General features: G+C 37.5%; 1 protein-coding gene and 1 long non-coding RNA gene across 4 annotated transcripts in view; one reads left to right on the top strand and one right to left on the bottom strand.

The window, feature by feature from the left end:
• LOC309631339 overlaps window positions 1-27,519 on the top strand; it is a 424,491-nt gene that overhangs the window by 130,535 nt on the left and 266,437 nt on the right. The window lies entirely within an intron of this gene.
• The window catches only part of CERKL (CERK like autophagy regulator), a 139,413-nt gene that overhangs the window by 3,540 nt on the left and 108,354 nt on the right, over window positions 1-27,519 (bottom strand). For all 3 annotated transcript variants that reach the window (XM_082397531.1, XM_082397530.1, XM_082397532.1), the window contains 8 exons: window positions 22,740-22,803; window positions 16,213-16,355; window positions 10,864-10,938; window positions 9,913-10,090; window positions 9,774-9,833; window positions 9,141-9,166; window positions 8,937-9,045; window positions 5,242-5,338 (listed from right to left, as the gene is read on the bottom strand). In XM_082397531.1, coding sequence (XP_082253657.1) covers window positions 5,242-5,338; window positions 8,937-9,045; window positions 9,141-9,166; window positions 9,774-9,833; window positions 9,913-10,090; window positions 10,864-10,938; window positions 16,213-16,355; window positions 22,740-22,803 — 752 coding nt within the window. The remainder of the gene's footprint in view (window positions 1-5,241; window positions 5,339-8,936; window positions 9,046-9,140; window positions 9,167-9,773; window positions 9,834-9,912; window positions 10,091-10,863; window positions 10,939-16,212; window positions 16,356-22,739; window positions 22,804-27,519) is intronic.

Here is a 27,519-nt window from a genome sequence, read left to right as displayed (position 1 = left end):
AGAAAGACAAATACCATATGGTATCACTTATTCGTGGAATCTAAAATACAACACAAATGAACTTATCTACGAAACAGAAACAGACTCACAGAGAACAGACTTGTGGTTGCCAAGGTGCGGGCAGGGGAGGGAAGGATTGGGAGTTTGGGGTTAGCAGATGCCACCTATTATATATAAGATGGATAAACAGCAAGGTCCTACTGTATAGCACAGGGAACTATATTCAATATCCTGCAATAAACCATAATGGAAAAAAATATGAAAAAAATTACATATATGTATAACTGAATCACTTTGCTGTAAGCAGAAATTAACACAACATTGTAAATCAACTATACTTCAGTAAAAATTTTTTTAAAAATTAAAATTTTTCTTACTTGCCAAAGGAAACTATAGTGAAAAAATATGTATTCTCTGAAATAACTAAGATAGCCAAGTAACTTTTTAGTAGAAATGCACAACTACTCATTTATTTCAGTTTTCAGATAAATGGCATGAGGTTTATCACAAATATATTATCTACATGTTTTTTCCCTTCTTTCACATAAACCTCGATGAAGCACAGAATTTTAAAAGTTGCCAGAAAACTATTTCCCCCAACACCCTTATTTTGCTATATGTGGAAACATCAAGGTCCAGCAGATCTTACAGTTTATACTGAATAATGCATGGGTTACATGGTGGATAATACTGGGTTACATGATGGCAACAGTTGTTCTATTTGAAGTACAGGGTTAGCAGCCCCCAAGCAACTCTCTGTTGGAAAAAGCAAGGCTCTCTCTAAAACTTCCCAACAGTCACTGCATTAGACTTCCCATCTCAGGTGTAAGGTTTGAGGCCACCCTTCACACTGCACTTGTAAAATGTTCTACATTTTTCATTCATTGTAAAAATAATGTGTTTTAGTTGTTTTTTTAAACATTTTTAAAAATTTTATTTATTTATTTGGTTGTGCCGGGTCTTAGTTGCGGCAGGCAGGCTCCTTAGTTGTGGCATGTGAATTCTCAGTTGCAGCATGCATGTGGGATCTAGTTCCCTGACCAGGGATCGAACCCGGACGCCCTGCTTTGGGAACACGGGGTCTTAACCACTGCGCCACCAGGGAAGTCCCAAAATAATGTGTTTTAAATGAGTCAGTGATCACTGGCCGTTATGGGTTAAACTGTGTCCCCCGTAAAGATATCTAGAAGTCCTAACTCTTAGTACATGTGACTGTCACCTTATTTGGAAATAGGGTCTTTGCAAATGTAATCAAGTTAAGATAAGGTCATTTGGGTGGCCCTAGTCCAATATGACTGATGTCCTGGTTAAGAGAGGAGAATGCCATGTGAAGATAGACACTCAGGGAGAATGCCATGTGATGAAGGGGTCAGAGACTTGAGCCATGCAGCTAAAGCCAAGGAGTGTCAGGAACTGATGGCCATCACCAGTAAGTCTATTGTCTTACATCATCAGTTTTCATGTGCACACTTCACAAAATGAAGCTCCATTCATCCATGCATGCACATTTATTACCTAGGAAGCCACAGACATTGTTAGATGGGACTTAGGGAAGCCAAGAGTGTGATATCACGTATGAGGGTGTGTTTGGGGCATGAGGAAGGGAAGTTAACAATTAAAGTTGTGATATATATAAGTGCCATGATGGTATAAGCACAGAGAAATGAGAAGAGGCAAACAGGCTCAGGATATTGGGTGAATTGCCCTCTTGAGCTGAGTCTTAACACAGAAGAATTAGCCTGGAGGTGAAGAGAAGCTCTGGAGAGAGGAAATCACGTTTGCAAAAATACAGAGATATGCCATGATCAAGCATAGTGTGATACTGATGGCAACACTGGTATTTTGGCATTTATTTTTCAGAGTATGTTAATGCCTATATTTGATTTTAAAACATAGACATATATGGTGTTATGGGCTGAATTGTGTCCCCCCCCCTTCCCAATTTATATGTTGAAGTCCTAACTCCCTGTACCTCAGAATGTAACCATATTTGGAGATAAGGTCTTTAAAAGGTGATTAAGTTAAATGAGTCTTTTAGGGTAGGCCCTAATCCAATATGACTGGTGTCCTTATAAAAGGAGGAAATTGGGACACACAGAGAGACCCCAGGAATGTGCATGCACAGAGAAAAGACCAGGTGAGGACACAGCCAGAAGGCAGCCATCTGTAAGCCAAGGAGACAGGTCTTGGGAGAAACCAAACCTACCCAGTCTGTGGTATTTCTTATGGCAGCCCTAGAAAACGAATTCAATGACCAAAGCATGAGAAATCTGGTAGAGGATGGCAAGAAGCGAGGCTGTGACATAGGCAAGGGCTAGAATACAAGGGGCCATGTATTCCACACTGAGGAAATTTGATGTCATCTTGATGACAATAACACATTGAAGAATTAGGCAGGAGATAAATCAGATACGTATTTTAGAAAAATCCCTCTAGAATGCAGTATGGAAGATAAGACCAGAGAAAAGAAAGATCAGAAGGAGGCTATTGGAAGCAAGAAGGGATTAAGGTTTGAATTAATTGGTGGATTGGTTGTGAGGAATGAGGGAGAGGGATCCAGAGTAACTCCAGGATGGGTAGAGAGTGGTGCCATTGCCCTTTGTAGGGAAACACGGAAGGAGCACCATCGGGGAATAGGACAATAAGGTAAGTAGTGGACATGCTGGACTCAAGATGCCTGTGAGTTTTATAACCTTCTCAGCACACAGGAAGGCACAGTGGTCCTGCAAATCAGAAAGGAAGAGAGAACCCTTGGTAGTGTGCAAAGTTCAGATAGTGGTTCAAGCAATGGGAAGCAGTGAGATCACCCAGGAAAAGGTATCATGAGAAGAAGGTTACAAACAAATCCCTGGGGAATAACAAGGGTTTTTAAACCCCCTAAACAAAAATGATGGTCAAAGCAAACATAGAAATGTTTTCAATATGAACAGAAAACAAAGGCCAGCTACAGGATGGAGTTGAAAGGACTTGAAGAGTAATTTTTACCTCGATCTATTTCACACAGAGATGGGAAACGCAAGATGCGTCACCTACAAATGATGGTTTTCAGTACATTCTACAATTGTTCAGATACATGAACATTCAGTTCAACCTGGAAAGATGGTTCAGAGACCTAGACTGTTGCTCTCCTTAGGCTGAAGTGCCGCATTTCCCTTCCTGGATACCAGAACTGCTACTAATTGACAGTGGATTATATAATCTTATATTTATCTGGTCTTTATAATATTACATAATTTATATAAATTTATATTTTTGAACATGTCACCATGAAGGAAAGAGACTACATACACATGTATATGTGTATATGTATGTCTGTGATTTTTTAACAAATGTATCAGATTAACATTGCTTGAAAGCAGTCACCTTGGGAATCAATCCAATTATTCTTACTATATACCATTATGCAAAACATTTTAGAATTTCTTTGCAAAAAATTACAGAGCAGTAGCATGGACTTGAATTTTTGGAAAGAGCTGAGCCAATCAGTTAAGCCTAATGAACACCACACACACACACACACACAGGCAATAGTTTTTTTGTATCAAAAGCAAGATATGACTGGTTGAGTACCTGAGAAAAATGGTTATGTCTTCCATAACATGGTCTCCTTTTGAAAAAAATTACTTTCCTATAGATACAGAATTACATTCACTACTATATCTTTGTCTTTATTTTTTATAGTAAGCATCTATTACTTTTAAAGTCAGAAGAAAGCTACTTTAGTAATGAAAAAAGGATGTCTACAAAAATTACCTAAGACATTTGCCCCTTAGGCAATTCCAAAAGAGAACTTCTGTAAGTAATCTGTGCAATCGTGCCTCCCTAAAATAAATATACAGCTTCTCAGGGTAAGTACCTTGAGGTTATTACTCCTTTAAGTTCTCATATTTATTTAATAGAAAAAGAATAGGAAAAGTTTATACCAAGGTAATGGCACTCATTATCTCTTGGAATATAGAATTTCGAGAGCTTTTTATATATATTGTTATCTTGTTTCTATTTTCTGACTTACAAAAAACCAATGAACATGTATTGCTTTGGATTAAGAAAAATAATAAAGTTGCAAACAAAATTAGCAACATCTGAAAAGGCATACATTCCTTTAAAAATCAATAAATCACTGTATTTTCCCAAACACATATACATAAAGTTATTAGTTAGGCTTACAACCTACATTATATCTGCTTTTGTTCACTTTGTCTCCTTAGAGATTTATATTTAAAGAAAATAGGACTGTATATAATTTTATGACATAATTTCCTAAACATTTCATTCAATTGGTTGCTCAATAAACATTGATCAAATAATGTAGTAGGCAGAGGAGAACTGAAACTTCATGAAGCCTGCCTGAGGAAGTTTAAAATTATAAAGAAGCAAAAATGAGAGCCTTGCAGTGGCTACCTATGTAAGCAAGATTCAGCTGCTCGTCACCGGCTGGATTTACTCTCCTCCTCCCATCTGTTCTCCCCCAACTACATCCAGGCACAATTTTATACCTGTAAGAAGGTGTGAGACTGTAGGGTTTTACATGCATACTACATACTTCAAGATTCATAATTTCAGAAATTCACGTATTTCTGGATCAGTTTCCTAATAACTGGCTCAAAATGTCTGCCAAAAGAATATGGCTTATAATAGTTATTGCTTCTCTTTAAAACAAATCCCTTAAGAATGGAAATCCAGTTTTATCTATCTCTACAAATAGCACTACACATCCTAAGTTGAGAATAAAATAAATAACATCTATATAAAAGTAGCGTATTTTAAAATATATTTCTGCAAATCTATTTCAATCAATGTAAGTAGGCTGATCTTAAAGAAACAATAGGAAAATCCAAAGGTCATAACTTTAGAGGGAGTCTGCTGCCATAAAATCAAGAAGGCTAAAAATCTCAGATTTCACTAATCTTCATTCTGAAGAACAGCTGAGTATGTCATTTTATCCTTAATTTACTTCACATTTCAATATAACACTACCTTTTCTATTTTCTCTTTGCACACACACACATAAATGTATATAACCACCAACCCACAATTCAAAAAAGGCCAATCCATATTAATATGGGTGGATACTTTTCAGAATTTGAAGAAAGAACAAATTGAAAAAACAAAAAAAAGGTTAATGCATTCAGAAGAAAATAAAGCCTTCTTACAAGGCAGGACTTGGTGTCAACTCCGGCAGCATCTCTCTCCCCATGATTAATTGCTTTGCACACAGGTAATCCAAATGGTTTACTGTACCTGGTTTTTAACACTTGCATATCTTTTCAGGTGTTTTATAAATTCTGGTCGAGAAGTGTTTCGCGCAATTATAAGAGCCATGCTTCCATTATTTAACCTGAAATTAAATATTTGTATTTGACATTAAAATATTTATTAAGAGAGTACATCAGAAATTACTCTGTATCATTCCTCCTAACAAATAATGTTTACTAGAAGTTGTAGGCAAGCTAGATAAATCACCATCACATTAAATTTACCTAAAATTATTAAATCATATCTTGCTGTGTTGTCTTTTAAATGAAACAGCCTTTCAAATTAGTTTTATTAAACAACTGACTGATTTCCTTCTCACCAAGCACTTACACCAAGCACTTTTTAAAAAATGAATCATCATGCATCCTATTCACATATCAAGACATAATTTGAAATCCAATGTACTTACTTAGGGATTCGAAGTGTGAAACCGTGTATTTTTTTTAAAGATGTGTTGTACGATAGTTAATAAATACAAATGGTCTAACGACTAGTTCAACACTTTTTAAAATCTAAAGTGTGATTTAAATATTTATTTATGGGCAGGTCTAAGTGACATAGGAAACCAAATAAATCAGAGGCTCTTGGATGGATGAACTGGAGTGAACAAATGCTACCACACATGTTCAGTTAAATGACTGAACATTTTAATCTTGCATAACTCTTCAGTTCAATATAAGAGGCTGCAAATTTAGAGGTGTGATTTAGTGCCAAAAAGCCACTCACAGATGCATCTAGCTTTAGAAGGCAGTTTGCAGAAATATGTGCAAATGACTTCTAGGCTCAATTTCAGTGCACATATAAAGTTATTCCAAGAATAACAATGACGACATAAAAAAGAGCTCTTTAAATCTTATGGAACCTCAGGTTAGAGCTGTAAGGGACCTTGGAGATTTTTCAGTCATTCACTCAGTTTATGTAGAAGGAAAAGAAGCCCCGAAGTTTAAGTGATTGTTTCAAAGACAGAGAAAAACAAAATAATCACTGGAACTAGAGCACTTAATCCAGGGTCCACCATTCCTTTTACCCATTACATCACCTCTTCCCAACTGGAAATAAATAGTACCAAAACATTAGTGTTTTGTGCATTCTTGATTTTTTTTTAAATTACTTAGTTTTTACTGGTAAACATGAAAAGCATTTCATGTGTCTACCTTTCAATACTTATTAGTAATTGAAACACATGCTATGTGCCTGGCACTGTTCTAAATATTTTCCATACATTAATGCATTTAATCTTAGAAAAATTCGAATATAAAAAAATTAGTTCCGGGCTTCCCTGGTGGCGCAGTGGTTGAGAATCTGCCTGCCAATGCAGGGGACACGGGTTCGAGCCCTGGTCTGGGAAGATCCCACATGCCGCGGAGCAACTAGGCCCGTGAGCCACAACTACTGAGCCTGCGCGTCTGGAGCCTGTGCTCCGCAACAAGAGAGGCCGCGATAGTGAGAGGCCCGCGCACCGCGATGAAGAGTGGCCCCCGCTTGCCACAACTAGAGAAAGCACTCGCACAGAAACGAAGACCCAACACAGCCAAAAATAAATAAACCTAAAGTTTAAAAAGAAAAAAAAATAGTTCCTATCAGCAACTTGCACTGAGGTATTTTGAAGTAAATTATACTTTCTTGTGAAAAAATAAATAAAGCTGGAAGTTGAAACTCCTTTGCAATTTCCCTGAATCATTCAGAAGCTGAATTTTTGAATACCTTGGTCAGCCGAGGCTCTGATGTAAAGGCCTTTAAAAAAATGGCACGTTTGCTTACAATCCACAGAAGACATCTCTAACTAGTGATCCTCCTCTGAAAAATTCATCAATGCAGATTGAACCTGGAGGGTAAGCAGTGGAATTCCAGGCCAGCTGGAAAACGACTGGAGCAGCTTGGAAGGAGGCATGAATCTACTGCTCCCAGGAGAGCAGGACTACCTCCCATGAAGGTCCTTGAGCAAACACGAGAGTCAGAGACGGCGTAGGGTTAGAGCAGCATTGTGTCAAGTTCTGGAGCTCTAGTCAGCCAGCCAGATCTTCACTTTTCGTGGGGGAAGCTACATTAGGGAGGTGCACAGCTATCTAGGGTTTCTGAGGGAATGGGGAGGAAACAATCAGCCTCAATTTCTAAACCACACAAGCTTCAGCACTAGAGATAATTAATGAGACTCTGACATCTGATTTTTAAAATAGTTTCTCTTCTTGTCTAACTTTGGATATTTCCCTCTTTCTTACCTTCCTATCAATTGCCAAGGAAAACATTTTAAATCAATCCCTTTACCAATTGTTAATCCTTCAGGTTAAATATTTTGCAGGGAAGTTGAAACTAATCATTAAAATGATGTTATGAATTGCCAAAGTACATACATAAGTCATTCTTTTATTCCACTTCTGGGGAAAATCTAGAGGTGACGATATTATGCAACATTCATCACCCTTTCTTCTGTGCTCTACAGGAACGCAAGAGAAATATTTTCAGACCAATGATGGACAACTACATGAAAAGGATGTGCAAGAGATGGAACAGCTATAGCTTGTGGATAAAATGATATATAAAATGTCTCATGAAAACGTGGGCAGTAGATTCAGATGTACCACAATTCACACTAAATATAACTAAAATGTTTCCTTTGAATAAAAGTATCATACACACATATATGCTATTCCTGCTAAGGATGTATACGTCTGCTCTAAAATCGAAAGGCAGAGATGTGCACAAGGAATACCAGAATTAAATATAACATTCTCAATGACTGGTAAATAAATAAATAAAGCAAAGTAGACAAAATAACACAATAAGATCATGTCAATAAAACCCAAGGGGGGGCTTCCCTGGTGGCGCAGTGGTTGAGAATCTGCCTGCCAATGCAGGGGACACGGGTTCGAGCCCTGGTCTGGGAAGATCCCACATGCCACGGAGCAACTGGGCCCGTGAGCCACAATTACTGAGCCTGCGCGTCTGGAGCCTGTGCTCCGCGACAAGAGAGGCTGCGATGGTGAGAGGCCCGCGCACCGCGATGAAGAGTGGTCCCCACTTGCCGCAACTAGAGAAAGCCCTCGCACAGAAACGAAGACTCAACACAGTCATAAATAAATAAATAAATAAATAAAAGAACGTGAATTTCTAAAAAAAAAAAAATAAAACCCAAGGAATATTATTTTAGCCTCAGTGATATTAAAAAATCAGAGTAAATGATTATTTTTCCAGTATAACAGTTACTCTCAGCCTACTCTGAAGACAAATCCCTTAAAATCAACTCAAAAATGACTACCTCTTGATAATATTCTACTTAGCCAAGAGTTAGCAGGGTATTCTGAAAGATAAATGTGGTTTATAGAAAAGTTTCAATGGGGCTTCCCTGGTGGCGCAGTGGTTAAGAATCCACCTATCAATGCAGGGGACACGGGTTCGAGCCCTGGCCCGGGAAGATCCCACATGCCGCGGAGCAACTAAACCCGTGCACCACAACTACTAAGACTGCACTCTAGAGCCCATGAGACACAACTGCTGAAGCCCGCGTACAAGAGAAGCCACCACAATGAGAAGCCCGCCCACCCCAACGAAGAGTAGCCTCTGCTCACCGCAACTAGAGAAAGCCCGCGCACAGCAACAAAGGCCAAAGTCAGCCAAAAATCAATAAATAAATAAATAAATGAATGAAAAGTATCAGTGATTCAATAAAAACGCTTACTAACCTGGTATTAGGTGCCAAGCCTCTAGGTGCCACTGAACACAGGCACGGAATTGCCATAATGCTGACATTCAAGAACTGACCCTGGATCATTTGCCACTGATCATTACAGTCTAAAGGTAATGGAAGGGATTGGTTACTTTCCCCCACCAGAGCAAAATGTCAATACAGCCCTGCTCAGTTCTGAAGGAGGTAACTTCATACTCACCAGATTTCGGAGATCCCTGTGCCCTCCTAAAAGTAAGAAAACAAGACAAAGAAACATCACATCACACACAAAAAAATAGCATCTATTAAACATGAGATGATTAGAGAACCCAACGTTATATATATTAGATTCAGCAGTAAGTAAAAATATGTGAACAATTCTGTCACTGCATTAGTCGTTGATTCATTGATTCATCAGTAATGATGATTTTCAAAATTTCTTTTAAGACTAGAGCACTTCCTTTGTGTGGCTTTGAGTAATATTTTTATTCCACATTAGAAATTCTCATGAGGGCAGAAACTATGAATTTTGTTTGTTTGTTTGTAGGCGTATTGTATCCAAGGTGTCTGGCATACAGCAGGTACTTAATAAACAGCTATTGAATGGATGGATGGATGGATGGATGGATGGATGGATGGATGGATGGATGGATGGAGTGAATAGTTGTTTCTGAAGACAGGTGCCAAACTACGTGGCCTAATAGAATCTGTAGGACCCCATGATTCTATATTCTTCACTAATATGATAGAATAACAACCAAAGATCACAAGTCTAATAAATTGTTTATATCAAACTGTTTTATGCTTCAAAGAAAGATATAGACTCCTGTATTACTTTGAGCTTTTCACGTACCTTTCTTCTAAATCCTGAGGGTCGTTAAATGGTAAAAATGATATTTCACATTCCTCTGGCCTAAAATATAATGAAATTTGTTATTAGCACTCATTGACTCTGGGATATGAAATTTGGGGTTTAAGAAAAAAAGACTTACCTAAGTTTTGCCAGTGCCTTAATGACAGCAAAATCCATACGTTGGTTAGGGGACATCCATCGATGTTTTTCTGCCAGAGCCAAAGCTCTTCCACCAAAGCCAAACATGGCTGAGAACCCAAAGCGAAGAAACTTGCCAGTGGTGCTGAAGGTACAGACATCGACCGGTTGTATGTGCCCTTGAATGTTATATTGAATATTAGTCAGTCAGCAAGTAAGTAGAGCCAGGTGTCAAAATGGCAAACATAGGAGAGCATATTTATTTACTCAGAGAAGAAGAAGAAGAAAATGTCAGGCTACTTTATACCATAATATCCTATTTTCTCTTCCACTCTCACTACCTACAACTACTGCAATTGCCATTTATAACTTTTTCAGGTACCAAGGGAAGAGACACAAAGTGGTAAATTTTGCAGCTTACTGCTATTTTAAACAAAACATGGCTAAGGAAGTGAAGTTGAAGTACATGTGCAGAGTAAACTCAGATTTAACAGATTTGCATTTATTAGAGCTTACATGTTTTACATCAGTTGAGATAATAAAAGGTCTAGTGGAAGTACACTGGCTAAAAATTTTTTTCTTGTGCTTTTTCTTTTAATAACTAGTGCTAGAGTTTTGGTAGTCAAACAACAGTACCTGATATATTTAATCAGTATGCATGGATTTTCTTGACCTGGTTATAAAATTGTGATCTTGAACATTATTGTATTATTTTCTATCAAGATTATAATAAAACGTCACTTACTACTCTTCATAGCACCTGTATTCTGAAAAGATCAGCAGTCAAAATAGTGAAGCTTTGCCTAACTGACTTTTGGTTTTTAGTCAAACATTTCTCTGCTTTGAGAGATAAAGAATCTGTCTTAGACAAGCCTGACGGATATAAAATAGCCTTCCTTATATAAATAGAAACTTCCTTATAAAACATAAACTTCTTTGGAAGAATTCTTACCCATTATAATGTGCAAAGTTGCAGTTACCACATGAGAAGTTCCATGAAGAGAATGTGCCAATACATTAGTAGATCCTGCCAAATCAAATTTAAAACATGTATGATCAGTATAGCAAACATTTTAAATTAACCATTTGCTCTTACTTTATAGAGATGTCACTATGTAACGTTCAAATGAAAAATTAAATGGAAGTTTATAAGTTTTTGTTCACATCATAGATGCGCATTGAATGGCTACTGAATTATTATTTAATCTTTAAATAACTTAAAAATTAGGAAACAAGTTATAGTATCTAATTGCTCACAGCTTCTTCCATCATGAATGTCTATTTTCTACCTGAAAAAGTGCTAGTTATATCAAAGTCTGCTCCATTCAACTTTAATAAACAGGCTTCTAACTTCTTTACCAAAATGAGTGCCAACAGCAGAAGGATGGCTCTGGAAAGCAGAGACAAATGCATAAACACAAAAAAGCCAAATAATAACTAAGAAAAAAGTATAAAATCACTATAAAATACAAAAGATATGCTTTAAATACATTTTAAAGCTCTCAACCAAATGGAGATCCCTTCTATTATCTGAAAAATGGTACCCTAGATGAAGAAAATTCTTCATCCCATGGTATTTGCCATAGTATGAGAATCTGTATTGAGACATTATAGGTTTCTGATTTCCATAATCACTAAGATAATTTAAGATCCACATGAATTTTTTCCCACCAGCCTACAGAGAAAAAGAGCTTTCTCAAGTCAGGCCCCTATGACATTTGTGTGTGTCTGAGATCTTGGGGTAATGGCCTGGCTTCGAAGGGGAAAATACCAGTTAGCCCCTGCCATTCCCAGGAGGTAAAAAGCATTTAAAATTGAGAAGCTACATTTTTCTTGATTTAAGTCCAGTAATAGCCAAGAACTGTGAAAGCATGGATGTACTGTGTACAATAGCTATCAAAGCAAAGGCCAGCTAATCAGCAACTTTCCTGTGTGGTCCTATGTAATCCCATCGATTTGTGTCACTTCGAATGGATGTATTATGCTTGGGCTGCTCAGTTGGAGAAGCTGAGGCAATGAAGCCATTATCAAGCAAGACTGTCATTAAAACAATAGTAATCGTGAGGTACCTATCTAAGCATTCATGATTTCCAGACCTCTAGTGAAACCAATGCAAAGAAACGTCCCCCGTAACCAATTGGTAAACTGGTTTTAACTGATTCATCAAATGGTAGTTTATGTTCTGACCCTTGTTACTCAGAATATGTCCCACAGTCCAGCAGCAATGGCCACACCTCCGTGTTTATTACACTGTTGATTCTCAGGCCCCACTCCAGACCTAACAAGGCATAGTCTGCATTTTGTAAGATCCTCAGGTTATGTATATGGAGAGGGCCTCCTCCAGAACGTATGGGTCAAGGGTCAGCAGCATCAACATTACTTGGGAGCTTGTTAAGAAGGGAAATTTCTGGGTTCCACCTCCAACCAATGGAAAGGGAGTAGCTGGGAGTGGGGCCCAGGTGCCCATGGCTTAGCAAGTCCTCCAGGTGATTTGTATGCACCCTAAGGTCTGAGAAAAAGTGATCCAGAAACCTGTTCCTCAGTGGATCTTTACCAGGAGTCAATTACCTAGGCTTTTCCAATTATTCTTTGACCCTCTACAGCCTGCCCTTTGGCCGTCTAATACTAATTAACTTGGAATCGGTGGGGGGAAAAAAGCAAAAACAAATCAATTTTGCTTCCCAATCAGATTTATGGTAAAGGTTTTGGAGGAGGCCATGTAATTAGAGTGAGATATTTAAGATTATCGATGGATTACAGTACTCCATGAAACACATTTCCTCCATTACCATGGTTAATTAAGAGTAGACCATAAAAGCATTCCTCTAGAAAGACTATTAAAAAACAAAATGTAATGTTGTCATGTGCAATAGAGAATGACACATATCATGACTCAAGAAAATAAAGACCATTTATTCCCTGTGAGTTTGAAGTATGCTAAGTATGCCAAAGCACAAATCCTCTTAGAATGCTAGACGTTGCTTTTTTATTTCTACGTCTTCTCAGGCTTTGCAACTTTGCCACTTTTCTTTAATTCCACTGAACTTGGCAGTGATGACAGACATGACCAGAAATCAGAAAATCATTTTAGTCATCTTCTACTCTGCTTGACCTGTACCTTAATCCTTAAGAACATTTTTAACACTCTGAATTTAAAAGGAAAGTTCATGAAGAAAGTAGATGTAAAATTATAAAACTATAGATTGCTCCATATTTTTGTTTGAATAATTTAAAAGAGTACAATTTCCAGAAACAAAATGGGATCCATCCAAAAAGATATCTACATGCCAAAAGAACATGCTGTTCACATAAATAAAAACTATGTAATTTTAGCATTCTCACAAAAGCTATAAATGTTCTACCTCAAGGTAAACATTTTAATTAGCCTGAAAAGTTATTTTTCTTAACACTACCAGCAACTTTGCTCACCACCGCCTCCCCAAACCTGCTAAAATGTGCCACATCCAATGAGTAAGGACAGAAGTAGCAGCTCATGTAAAGCATGACTGATAGAAGAACCAGGCAGAAACTACAGAGGCAAAAAGAAAAAAAAATTGTCCTTGGAAGTGCAAGCACTTCTGCAGAACAATTAACTTAATTAACCAGACATCATGAATATTCATAAGGCCATTAATGTCTCCCACATCCAAACAGATAAATGTGATGTAATGACTTCCTAGTCAAGCATATCTAAAATTCTCATGAAAACTGCACCTACACTTTGGTTCTTTGCCTGAAATATGATAGAAATTAACAGTCCCTTGGCAATATTTTATTCTCCTCAAATTAATTGGAAAGCATGAATTTATTTATGTGAATTCTATAGAAATATATGGTTCCCAGTCATCAGTATGTGGATTGAGACTTGTTTTACAACAATTGGATTGCTTTTTTATTTTTATGTCCTCTCTGGCTTTTTTCTCTATCCTCCCCCTCATCCCTTTAATCCGAATCTCTCTGTATAGTTCCTTAGCACCAGTTCCCATAGCAACAAACACCGTTGCTAATGGCCAGCAGTTCAAATACAGGCTTCCCCACATCTGATCCATCTGAGTCTGACCATAATTCAGCGGCTTAGTCTGTTGGCTCAGTGGAGTAATTTACTAAACACTCTCCCTCTGGGTGTCTCTCTCCAGGAGGCAAATGGTTTCAAAGGCAGACTCTCTTCTGCGTTAGCTTAGAAACTTCCTGCCTAGCTCTTGTTCCCATTCATTATCAAAGCCCTGACCAGACATAGAGTCCTCATATTAAATACATCCTGCACATGACTTCCTCCTCTTATTAGATGGAATCCACAAGCTAGAACTCTATACAACCACTAAAGTTTTGGCAACAGGCTGTATCTTCTAAACAAAAAGTATTCCAATGGCATTTCTACATATCCACTGTATCTAGAAAATGCTTTCAAACTCAGAAATATGCTTAAAAAGTATAATGCTAATAAAACTCACTGCTGTTCCTTTAAAACATCGGAGTTACATATTAAAATGTAAGCATAACCACCAATTTTTCTAGCTAGCTATTCACTTTATGTCAAATGAAGATCCGTGGGGACACCCATCTTTCCACTTTTGATGCAGAGCAGTGAATGAGTGACTTCAGGGGTGTAAGTACTAAGGAAGAGAAACAGTGACCTAAGCACATCCACTCTGTACAGAGGGAAATGTTGGGAAATTTCCACCATTACAGATGGCACTTCTAAAGTGACACAGAAAGGTCAAAGTGCAGCCCAAATGCATCTTTTTGAGTTGATGCATTTTGTTCTCTTCTACCTAAGGGGGTCTTTCTCACAGATTTTTCTTAACAGGTTTTACAATCATCAGGATATATCCCAATATCCCTCTCCTTTTAAATTCTTGTTTTTATGAAAGACTTTTTTCTCTAGAAGGGCATTGGTATGTCTTTTGCTCTTTGTCAATTAACAATACTAAATATACTGAAATCCATACTAAATGACTCTGGTCATCAAATGGATAGAATGTTGCTTTTTTTTCAACCATGTGCAACCATGTGTCTTCTATTTTCATAGGAAAGAATACAGTTGACCCTTGAACAACACGGGTTTGAACTGAATGGGTCCACTTAGACGTGGATATTTTTCAGTTGTAATTACTATAGTACTTCATGGTCCCCGGATGGTTGAATTCAAGGATGCAGAGGAAAGGAGGGCCAACTGTAAATTGTTCAAGGGTCAACTGTAATTGTTTCCGCTTTTCTTGTAGAGATAATAACATGTGATGTTTTAAAACGAAAAAAAAGTCACTTTCCTTCACTATTGTTTGTTTCAATAATAATTTGAGAGGAGGGACTCATATAATAAACCTGCAAAGGATACTTTCGTCTTTTCTGGATCCCAGTGTTGCTCTGGCGGCTCTCCCTGGCTCTGATCTCCACTTCCTTTTCCTCCCTTCCCCTAATCAGGAATCTTTCTAGAACAGGCTCCCAGCAGGTTGCTCCCTTGCTCTAAACCTCCCATTGTTCCCTACTGTTCATCAACTGCAACTCAGACCCCTTCCTGTGGCATCCAGGAGCCACCATGATTTGGAACTATTTTGACACCAGTACTACCAAACAAATGGCCTGTTTTCTATTCCTCAACATTCCTGGATTTTGCCTTGCCATTTATTATTTTTGTAGCCAAGAAAATAACTCATTCCCATCTTTCAGGCCAGAAAAAAATTGTCCTACCTATTTTTAAGTGCAATTCAAGTGGTACTTGCTCTATAATGTCTTCTTTCCATTTATTCACTTAAACTTTATTGAGTGTTCACTGTATCACATTCTGTTCTAGCTGTTGGAAATACAGCAGTCAGGATGAATCCTTTTGGCATATCCAAGCTTATCTGTTTACACTTCAACTATGGGAACTGAGTTACCACATTTTACCCCCCAAGAAATTATAAGCAGCTTGACTGGAATGGCCCTGTTTCAAAATTTCACATCTGGGACTGTGTGATCATTAGACCTTTATATGGGAAGGTAGAATAACGGTCCCATTTATTGTTTGCTTAACTATGTATTAAACCCTGCACGTATACTATCTAATTTAATACTATAATAACCTTGTAGTAAGGTGAGTGCCATGTGTGTTATCTCTCTTTTATGAATTAGAAAAATAAGGCTCAAAGAAATTAAATAACTTGGCCAGAGTCTCACACGTGCTAGTGGAGATGCCAAGCGTGGGTCTTTCAAACTCAAAGTCTGTGCGTTTAACTCTGTGTGACACTGCCTAGGTTAGGAAGTAAACCAGGGGAAGATGGGCGAGGGGTTCCATTTGGCAAATCCATGGCCCCTCCCTTGCCTGCTGGTATCACACCAAGTGGAAGCTGGGCTCGGACAGGAGTCAGGATGCTGTCTGTTTCCACCCCGGCGTTCTTCTGGGCACGAAGAAGCAAAGCATGGGCTACTTCACTGGCAGATCCATCTCCACCAACACAGACCACACTAGAAAAGAAGAAATTAAGTCAAAGAACGAACAACATCAGAACAATTGGTGATAATTCGTGAAATTTTGACTTTAAAACATTGGGTTGGCCAAAAAGTTTTCGTAACATCGTATGGAAAAAACCCGAACGAACTTTTTGGCCAACCCAATATTAATTTTATATATTCTGTGTGTGTGATTACTCACACCTTCAAACATTTCAACATGTGTCGATGGACAAGAAGACACTAGCACTGCTCTGATAAAGTTTACTTCACAAATATCACACCTAGATGATACCCCATAGGCAAAATATTTTTAAATGGGTTAAGAGGCATTAAACACTTGAACGTGGTAATTCACATCTGACCTGAATTTTGCTCTGTTAATATCCCAAAGCATATTATCCTCATCTTGTTTATGTTAATAATAGTCGTTGCAATTCATTTAACTAACACAAGCCAAAGTCATAAAATCCTGCTAATTTTCAATATAGCTCTGAAAAGACAGACAGCAATAAAAATCATGTAAAATATGAGGCTTTAATTTAAGGAACTGCTAATTATCATTAGTATGTAAATGTTAATTGCAAACCTGAACTAGTTTTCATCTCCTGGACATTACTGCGATATGGCACTTTTAAAATTAGTGTTACTACCCTTTGACCCTAGGCAGTACTACTAATATTTTTTTAAGACCTCACCATATGTACACTACAGGAGTGATGGGGTGGGAATCCATGAAAGTCATACAAGATATCAGAAGTTTTGTCATAATCATTTGTGTTTAAAAGATGCAAAATAATCTTAAGTATCAAAATTACATCAATTTACCCAAAAGGAAAAGATTTTGTGTTACTGAGAGCAGGTGTCACACCCCAAGGCCTCCAAGGCCCAGCAGGAGCAGAGAGTCTGCTCAGTCTAAAGAAGAGGCAGCTTCTCAGCACCAGCCCACTCCCATCATCCAGGAGGCAGGCTTTAGAGGACCACATCTTCTGATTTTTCTAGGGAAGCCACGGGTCCTGATTTTGGGGAGAGTCTCCTAATTTATAAACACTCACAACTAGCATTCAATATATTTAAAAATTGTATGTGCCAAACAAAACAGCCTATGGGCCATAATCAACAGGGGGTCCTGGTTCCCTAAGTTTAGGAAGCTCCAGAAGTTGGTGAATCCAGAGGCTGAGAATACTTTTTGCATCAACTCCCTCTACCTCTCAGCCTTCCAGCCCTGGCACCTAGGTGGGGTTCAGCGCTAGGGCTGCACATAGCCTGGGTGATCCAGGTCCATCCTAATTAGAAGAAACTCCAGGATATGAGATATGACCCAGGTCATTTTTGGCTGGGGGTATTATTTTGTCTGAACTGATTCCAGGAGCCATCAGTGTGGTCACTGATTCAGAGAAAAGTGATTATACGTACTGAGGACCAACTTCACATCAGGTAATACATTGGCTCTTTTCTGTTAAATTCCCAGAATTCTGTAAAGTAAGCATTAGCCTCTTCCTTATATATGGGGAAGCCAAGGTTTCATTTGAACCTTATCTGTATGATTTCAAAGACCTCTATGAGCAGATTTCCAAACATGCTGTGAATTTAATTATAACTCCCAGTTCCATGCCTGTCTACCAACCGAGGTGTGTGTGGCCTAAAAGGGAACCGTAAAGTCTTCCAACACAGCATCTAACTTAGTACAAAGAACTTGTCTCTTCCATATAGTATGTCAACACGTGAACCCTGGAATCGTGCATCCAGTTATAGCACATGTTAACTCATTGCTAGAGTTAGTAGAAATGGCCTTTCTATGAACATGCTCTGCTACAAAAACCTTTGCAATTTTGTCATAACACATTCTGTGTTAAATATTTTGAAACTATAACTAGTGATAATTACAACAATAAAGTAACATTTAGTGAACAATTACTATGTACCAGACACTGTTGTCAGCACTCTCCATGTATTAGCTTCTTAAATTTGAACAATAACTGTATGCAATAGATACTTTTACTCCCAATTTACAGATTAGGAAACTAAGACGTAAAAAGATTAAGCAACTTTTCCAAGGTCATACTATAGTAAGTTATGGAATGAGACAATTTGGCCTTAGAAACTACACTACACTACTATTTGATATATTAGACTCCTTTCTTATATATAAAACCTAATGAAAATAGCCTTATGAGAGTTTTATTATTTTGGAAATCAGTTTACCAGTTGAATCACTGTGGAATTAAATAAGTGAGAAAGGAATATATTTATTTATCTTGACAACTACTAGATCACTAAGATCATCTCAAGATATAGTTACTCAACCTAGGGAATATGCTTATACAAACACATCGCAAGAGTCTAGATATTACAAGAAAAGGCAAAAAAGAAACTTTTTATAATGAGTTAATTTAACCACACTTAAGAGCTACCCTAAAACATAAACCTTTACAAGTGGTACACCTTGTGTTTTCAGAATAAGTAAACTCTTTCTTGCCATGACCCAAAGTAGAGCTTTTCTGTCTAGAAAAGTACAACTGGGGGCTAATATCTTACTTCTCTTTTTTAAAAACTGACAGGAAAATTTTTAAATGTTTGTGTATTTGTCTATCAACCCATATCATTATTGAAATGTTTATTATTGCATTTTTGACTTAAAAATTTTTTTGAAAAGAGATACTTTTTTTAAACCTTATTTAGTAATACAGATATCATGGTGGTGATAAAATGTTAGTGCAAGCCAAATAATGTCTAGATTCTCATGAAATTAAAAGATGGAAAAAACTATAATTCAACAAATTAAAATTTAAAAATGCTGTGAAATAAAACAGGAAAGTATTAGTATATGTATAATTACATAAGAGCTACAGATTAGCTTAACCGTTTTCACATTCATAAATCCAACTGTTATCGCTTCAAGTCTATACACCCAATACTACACTTTTCTTTGCCTTTACAAAACTTCCTGTTCATGCCCAGTGTAAAGAGGGGTCAATATGGAAATGGACGCTCCTGCAAGCTCTAGCAGTGAATCTGAGAGTATTTGCTAGAACACACTGGAGCTGCACACAAGCTGTCATGAGAACTGATACACTGTTCCTGTTGGCATTAGGAATATATCACAATGTGTCTTCATAGAAACATACGCAACTCATTAAAAAAACTCCAAAAACTTAACAAATAATCTTCTTAAACATTATTTACTAATCATTTTGCCTTACTGAATAATATATATAGAATTTCTCTTGGATCTTAAAACTCTCTGTCTGGTCTGTGTCTAGAAAGCTTTAGATGATTTCCTAATCACTCCCTACCAACAGCTCCACTAGAGTCGGGCAGAGATGCTTCAGGCTCAAGTTGAGCTCCTCTTTCATCAAAATACCATAGAATCCTGGGGTTACCTTATCCCGTCCTTGAGTCTTTTGTATCAATTTCTCAAAAAGTCCTCCTATAGCCACTCTTTGAACAGATTCAGGAACAGGGAACTCATGAATATAGTGTCTTCCACTTTCAAACAATTCTACTTGTTAGAGAATTGTTCTTTAGAAGTGCCTACAGAAACTGTTTCCGTTGTTCTCCTCATATGTATACTTCTCTATGTAATTCTAAGTAGAGTGACTTAAAATTACTATTTTATTAAGATAGTTATCCCAACCACCACTTCGTCTCCTAACTGGAAAGGCTGGGCTCAAATAAATAAATAAATAAATAAGCTATTTAAAGGATCTTAGAAATATTAGACAACTTGCAATAGAAATTTTAGATTATTATAAGTTCTAATTAATTCAACATGCTGTAGAGCAGTGGTCCCCAACCTTTCTGGCACCAGGGACCTGTTTTGTGGAAGACAGCTTTTCCACGGACGGGGGCCGGTGGAGGTGGGACGTGTTCAGGTGGTAATGCAAACGATGGCGGGGATGGAGAGCGGCAGACGAAGCTGCGCTCGCTTGCCCGCTGCTCACCTCTTGCCGTGTGGCCCAGTTCCTAACAGGCTGCGGACTGGTACCGGTCCTCAGCCCGGGGGCTTAGGGACCCCTGCTATAGAGTTTAGAAACAGTGAACTCACTGGAACTCAATTCACATAATGGTTAGGCCAAACTACTTGGTTTAAAAAAATGTAGGTAATAACTAAAGGATCTATATAACTTGCACCGCCACACTGCAAACTAACAGCACCTGCCGTGTGGAATAAACAAGAAGTAAGTATGTTCAGGTAAAGAGAAAAACATTACTTGTTGTGCCTAAGCTAGAGTCTTTCATCATTCTGCAAAGTTCTTCTTGATCCTTGTATAGTTAATTGCCAATGGAACTTATTTATAGACACCACATTTATCAAAACATTTCATAATGTTGACAGGCAAGACCAGGTCTAATACCTACAATACCTGTTATTCTTATTATTTATATAATCACGTTTTGAAGCAAGGACTTATTTGCAATGCAACATCTCTTATATGCTCACAAGCTGTGCTTCAGGACTATGCAGCATATTAAGGTAGATAGTTGGTAGGCATGATTCCCCCACTTACTTTTCTTAAATTGTCTACTTGCAAGATAATTTCCTAAATGTAGCCTATTAATCACTCTGTCTAGCTCTAAGTATAAAGCTCTGAAGTAATCTCCTACCTCATATTCTTTATGTTCAGTATTTATACAACGTTGCCATCTAGATTTGCTCTCCTCAATTAAATTCAAATGCTCGAGAGGGTGTGGAGAAAAGGGAACCCTCTTGCACTGTTGGTGGGAATGTAAATTGATACAGCCACTACGGAGAACAGTACGAAGGTTCCTTAAAAAACTAAAACTAGAATTACCATATGACCCAGCAATCCCACTACTGGGCATATACCCAGAGAAAACCATAATTCAAGAAGACACATGCACCCCAATATTCATTGCAGCACTATTTACAATAGCCAGGTCATGGAAGCAACCTGAATGCCCATCGACAGATGAATGGATAAGGAAGATATGGTACATACACACAATGGAATATTACTCAGCCATAAAAAGGAACGAAATTGGGTCATTTGTAGAGACGTGGATGGATCTAGAGACTGTCATACAGAGTGAAGTAAGTCAGAAGGAGAAAAACAAATATCATATATTAAAGCATATATGTGGAACCTAGAAAAATGGTACAGATGAACCGGTTTGCAGGGCAGAAATAGAGACACAGATGTAGAGAACAAACGTATGGACACCAAGGGGGGAAAGCCGCAGGAGGGTGGGGATGGTGGTGTGATGAATTGGGCGATTGCGATTGACATGTATACATTGATGTGTATAAAATGGATGACTAATAAGAACCTGCTGTATAAAAAAATAAAATAAAATTCCAAAATTCCAAAAAAATAAATAAATTCCTTTTTGAAAAATTATGTTTTACTTACCAAACTCTTCTTCATCCAATAATACTTTTCTCACCAACAAATATTAAGCATTTCTGAAAAACAACCCTACTAATTCTGATTGCATCACTTTCCTCTCTAACACATTCTAATAATTTTTCAGGAAGAGCAAAGCCTTTCATTTCAGTTGAAAAACCCAAATGCCCTTCCTGATATTGTGAGTCTATTGTTGCCCCCCTGCCCATTACCATGTTACACAAATAATTCACATACCTGCCACCTTTTAAAACTCTGAAATATCCACCCTTGCAAAAAAAATCTTCCCTAAAAGAATATGATTTTAGTCTTGTACATCAATCCAGCACTTTAGCAAACTGATTCACCTAAATTTTAAAAATGTCAATTAAAGTATATGTCACTTGCCTTGTTTCTAATGTTTGCATGCCAGTGAACAATTTCTACACACTCCAGCAATGTATTGCAAACAACAGTTTCTAATGCCTACTGTGAATAACATACTTATTTGGTAGCTACTAAATTATAGAAGATAAGTAAAATTAGCATATTTTTCATCCTGAAAAAAATATATTTGTTTTTACAGAATATTTACACTCAGTCAATCATATCCAAATTAACCAGTGGGTAGCTATTAATACAATCAATAAATTTGCAAAAAAGGATCATAGTATAGTTATATCACACAATCAATATAATATCTTCCATCAATGCTTTTCTATATACTCACAGGGTTAAAGCCAAGAATTAAGGACTACAGAGGCAAATGTATACACATTAGGTAAGAATAAGGTGATACACTGTGATTTCTCAGTACTTATATTTATATCCCTCCTTTTGCTTTCCTATGCCCGATCCTGCGAGGTGGGTGACTATGCCGTAGTACATTATTAGCATTAATTGTTATTACACAGATACAAATGAACTAGAGCCTAATTACATACATCACAAACATTTAAAAATTGTAAGTCTCAAATATGTGGCTAAAAACTAATGAAAACATTTAATAACATAAGCCATATGACATATATAGATTAATAATACAACCTACCCATCAAATCCCTGTAGTTCACATTCTTTTAGCAGTGACACAGCATGCCCTTCATATTCTGTTACTATATGAAAAAAAAAAAAACAGAAAAAGATGAAAGTTTTAAACAAATGATCTACACTTTTTAACTTGGTTTGGCAAAATAATATGCTAAACATATGGTCAGGTCGTAAAACAACATTTATTCTTGAATATTTATATTTTAATCATGGGAAAGAGGATTAAGTGTCACTTGCCTGTTGTGTTTTACAGCTTTATGTAAAAGAGGGTCATATATTTGTTCCAACTACATAAGTCATTTGGGGATATCCCATTAGATAATTTATCTTGGTGCCTGTCTGTTTAGTGTTCCCTAAATAAGACACATTTCCTTTAAATCAGAAGCCTAGGAGCAGCAGTATTTTGAAAATAAGGCATATTAGCTGGCACCAAATAGTCAATGTTAAATCACTTTGGCAACCTTACATGAATAAATTAGTTGAAAGGTTAGTGTAAGATTTACATACTAGAAGAATGTGTGTCTGGAACTGCTAGACTAAAAAGAGGAGGAGTTGGATGTGAAAATGTGAAGCAAAGCCAACACCAAGGATAACAGACCCAACGCCAAGGAGGGTGGCACACAGGCCCACCAGAGCCCAGATTCTCTGAGGAAATGAATCTGTCACTCCCTATTGCTGCCTCTACAGTCATGATGCCCTCTGCAGTGTCGCAAATGCCAGAGAAAACAGGATAAACTGGCACACTGCAGATGGCACCAAGCATCCCAACCACATTTAGCATTTTCTAGGGCAGCTTTGCCAGAAGAGACAGCCCAGCTGTACCCACCCATCAAAGATTTCTGCTGACTGACATGACACTGCAGATGGATGTTTTTGTGTAAGAATGTGCATCATTATATGCAAGATTACATTAATCTTTCATGCCTGTCTGTCCCTGGTGCCAGCATGGTTCAAGCTTTCCCTACAATGTTTTTAGATATTGTTAAAAATTATCAGTCTTGGTGTCTAAAAGAATCATTCCGTATCCAGCAGCATTACATTGTAATTCTCCCACAGCTTATTCAAATGCTGTTAACATTCACATAAATAAAACCTCTCTCTATTAAATTCTATTCAGAAGAAAGCTACAAGAAAATGAAATATAAAATATTAATATTAATAAATTTAGGTTATCATAAATGATTGCGTGCTGATCATTCATCTATAACTTCAGCAAGTAGTTGCAGCCTTAAAAAGCAAAAATAATAAAATGTCTTACAAACACACATTAAAAATAATTAAGGATATTAGGAAGAAATATTTATGCTGAGAATCAGTTTATCAAGTCTCGCTTTTATTCCAAAGCTTACTTTCATAAAGCTTTTCGAATCCAAAACAAAATTAGCCTTAAAATTATCTTGTAGCTGAATGCTATTTTTACTTAGGAGAAATTTTGAAACAATAGTCTATTTCTTCCTTTCATCTTGCAGGTGAAATGTGACTATACACTGATGCAAATTATCCAAGAACAGTAATTTTTTTAAGTGACATTGTAAAAGTTAAATAAGATGACTGATCCGGAAAAACAGACGGAAAAGATGACTGAAACCTGACCACAATATACTAGGACAATGAACAAAGTTTATCAAGTCCTTGGCCTCAGGGAGGTTACATTCTGGAGACAGAGGATATGCACTAGTTTTTTTCAATGAATGTACAATATAAAGTAGTATTAAGTGATTATAAAGAAAAATAATATAGGGGAAAGATAGAGAGTAATCTGAACTACTACTTGGAAGGAGTAGAAGAAATCAAAATATGTGTTTAGACAGTGTATTATGGGCTCTGGAAGCAGAAAGAACCAGATTCAGATCACTCTACTTCACATAGACATCAACAGTGGGCTACTGGGCAGCTGCAGTTTCAAAAGAAAGTTACTAGCCTCTTCTTTCAACTACTTTCCTTTGCCAATGAGACTGACACCCCTCTAACATAGGAAATTTGGAGTTTTCATCGTTTACAACTCTTTGAACACACAGTTCTCACTGCTGGGATCCCCTATGCACCCCAACCTTCAGTTTAAATATTACTACCTTCCTCCAATATTGTCTTTCTGAGGAAATGTCTTGAGGTTGATACTGAATGTTGAGGAGACAGGCTGAAGTCAAATCAGATGAGTTCTGATTTGAACATAAGGAAACATTTCTTGGTCTGGTGATAAAATTCTATAATGGGATAAGGTACTGAGATGTCATTTTCTTTCCTGTCCCTTAGGTACTTCAAACTTCGTAAGTTCAAAATAGAATCCATCATTTCCACCTTCAAATATACTGCCTTTCAGTTACACTGTTCTTTTTTGTGTTCCATCATCCACTCCCCATTACCCAAGATAAGAAAATGTCTTCTTTCTAGAGTATCCCTTTCTTTTACTCTCCAAAACCGCTCCATGCCCAAAGCCAGTGGTTTCTGTCTTTTAGTTTATGCGACTGCATCCAACATTCCTCAGGCCAATGCCCTAGACCTAGTCACCACCATCTTTAATATGCAAACTACATCAGCCTCTCCTCCAGTCTCCCTCTAACATTTATCCCACTCTAGCCAGAATGACCCTTCTCAAGCACATGTTTAACCACATCTCTTCCCTACATAAACACCACTGATGACTATTCATTGTCCCCAGGGATAAAGCTCCAACTCCCTAACTGAGATCCTATTATTAGAAATGGGATTGGTCATATATATACATAATTATCCTAGCGATAATAAAAAGAACTTTTTACCCATAATTCTCTCCCTCTCTAGCTGGATCTGATTCGTGGAACATTTACGATCCAGATTTTTATTAAAATGTAGGTAAAACTGGAAGTGAGTAATGCCTCCGCGTACTAGCATCTTTTGTAACAGTTTTATCAGATTACCTAGGCTTCTGCTCTGTGAGATCAGGAACAATTAGAGGCATCTCCATGGAAGGGAGGGCTTCAAGTAGAGACATAAAGAGCCAAAGAGAAAGAATTCAAAGAGAAGACTTGGTAAAAGTGTCAAAAGTTAAACACATGGTTCTAGAAGGAGGAAAAAAAGTGAAAATAAACCCCACTCTTCTGAAAACTCTGCCCAGGGTCAGAAAGGAGGTAAAATTATCTGGTGACTAGGCACTCCCATGGGCCCTGAGCTGGCAGAGATCAAGGCTACATTCAGAGAAGTGTCTCTGACCACGATAATGATAATCAGCACGATAAGGTCTAGCAGCTTTGTTACTACCAAGATTGACTGAAGGAGGTGGAATTGCCTGTCTTGAACAAGAGAGATCACGGGCAGACATGAAATCTGTTTTCAAATACCTCAAAGCTCATGGAAAACATATTTCATTTATTTTGTATCACTACTAAAGATAACATCAACACTGAAAGTCACAACGTGGCAAACGTCAGCTCACAAGTTCTCCTTGCAGTTTATGCCTTGCACAAAGGCATTTGGCAAAGGGTCAGGTAGGTTTGCAATCCAGCCAGTACTCCTACTCAGCATGCGAGGTGACCTTGGGCTACATCAGCCCAGAAGAAAGATCATCTTTTTGTAAGTTAGCACAAAGGAGGTGCTCTTTTCTAATATGACCCTGAACTCCAGTTGAGAATATCCATCAGTATCGTCCAGTAACGGCACACACTGACTCCATCACAGGGTGCCCAGGCCGAGGCTGGGTGTTCTTCCACCAAGAGTGCCACGTGACTACACTCCACTGTACGAGGGGAAATGAACTAGATGGCCTCCAAAGTTCTTTCCAGTTTAATTTCTCTGCTGCCTTGACTTTTTCACTTTATCGTTCTATGAATTATCGTATGAATCTATGATGTCCAAAATTCCTCTCACACCTTTAATAGTGTAATTCCGAAAGTCTGCTCAGAGAGGAAGAGAAAGAAATGGTATCATATGCCATTTGATTCACATATCAAGTTATTAGGAATAAATAACTCTTTTTTTTAGGTTCTTCTGACACCCTGCCACCCCCAACCTCTGGAAATCTGTTCTCTGTAGCTACATGTTCTGGTTTCTTTGGGGGAATTTTAAAAAAATATTCCACATATAAGTGAGATCATATGACATTTGTCTTTCTCTGACTCATTTCACATAGCATAATGCCCTCAAGGTCCATTTATGTTGTCCCAAATGGCAGGATTTCCTTCCTTTTTATGGCTGAAGAGTATTCTGTGGTATGGCATGCAAATATATATATATATATACACATACACACACACACACACCACATCTTCTGTATCCATTCATCAACTGATGGACACTTAGGTTGATTCCATGTCTTGACTGTTGTAAATAATGCTGCAATCAATATGGGGCACAGATACCTGTTTTGAGTTAGTGTTTTTGTTTCCTTTGGATACATACCCAGAAGTGTGGAATTGCTGGATCATATGGTAGCTCTATTTTTAATTTTTTGAGGGGCCTCCATAGTGGCTGCACCAATTTACCTTCCCACCAACAATGCATGAGGGTTCCCTTTTCTCCACATCCTCACCGACACTTGTTATTTCTGGCCTTTTTGAAAATACCCATTCTGACAGGTGTGAGGTGATACCTCATTGTGATTTGATTTGCATTTCCCTGATGATTAGTAATGCTGAGCACCTTTTTATGTACCAGTTGGCTATAGGCATATCTTATTTGGAAAAATGTCTACTCAGATTATCTGTGCACTTTTTAACCAGATTCTTTTGTGGGGGGTTTTGCTATTCATTTTTTTAAGAATGTATAGAAAAATTCTTTATAATGTATTCATCTAGCTATAGTTTTTA

This window comes from Balaenoptera borealis (genome assembly GCF_965194805.1).
Source record: "Balaenoptera borealis genome assembly, chromosome: 6".
NCBI classification, from domain to species: domain Eukaryota; kingdom Metazoa; phylum Chordata; class Mammalia; order Artiodactyla; family Balaenopteridae; genus Balaenoptera; species Balaenoptera borealis.
This window is presented reverse-complemented; position numbering and strand designations above follow the sequence as displayed.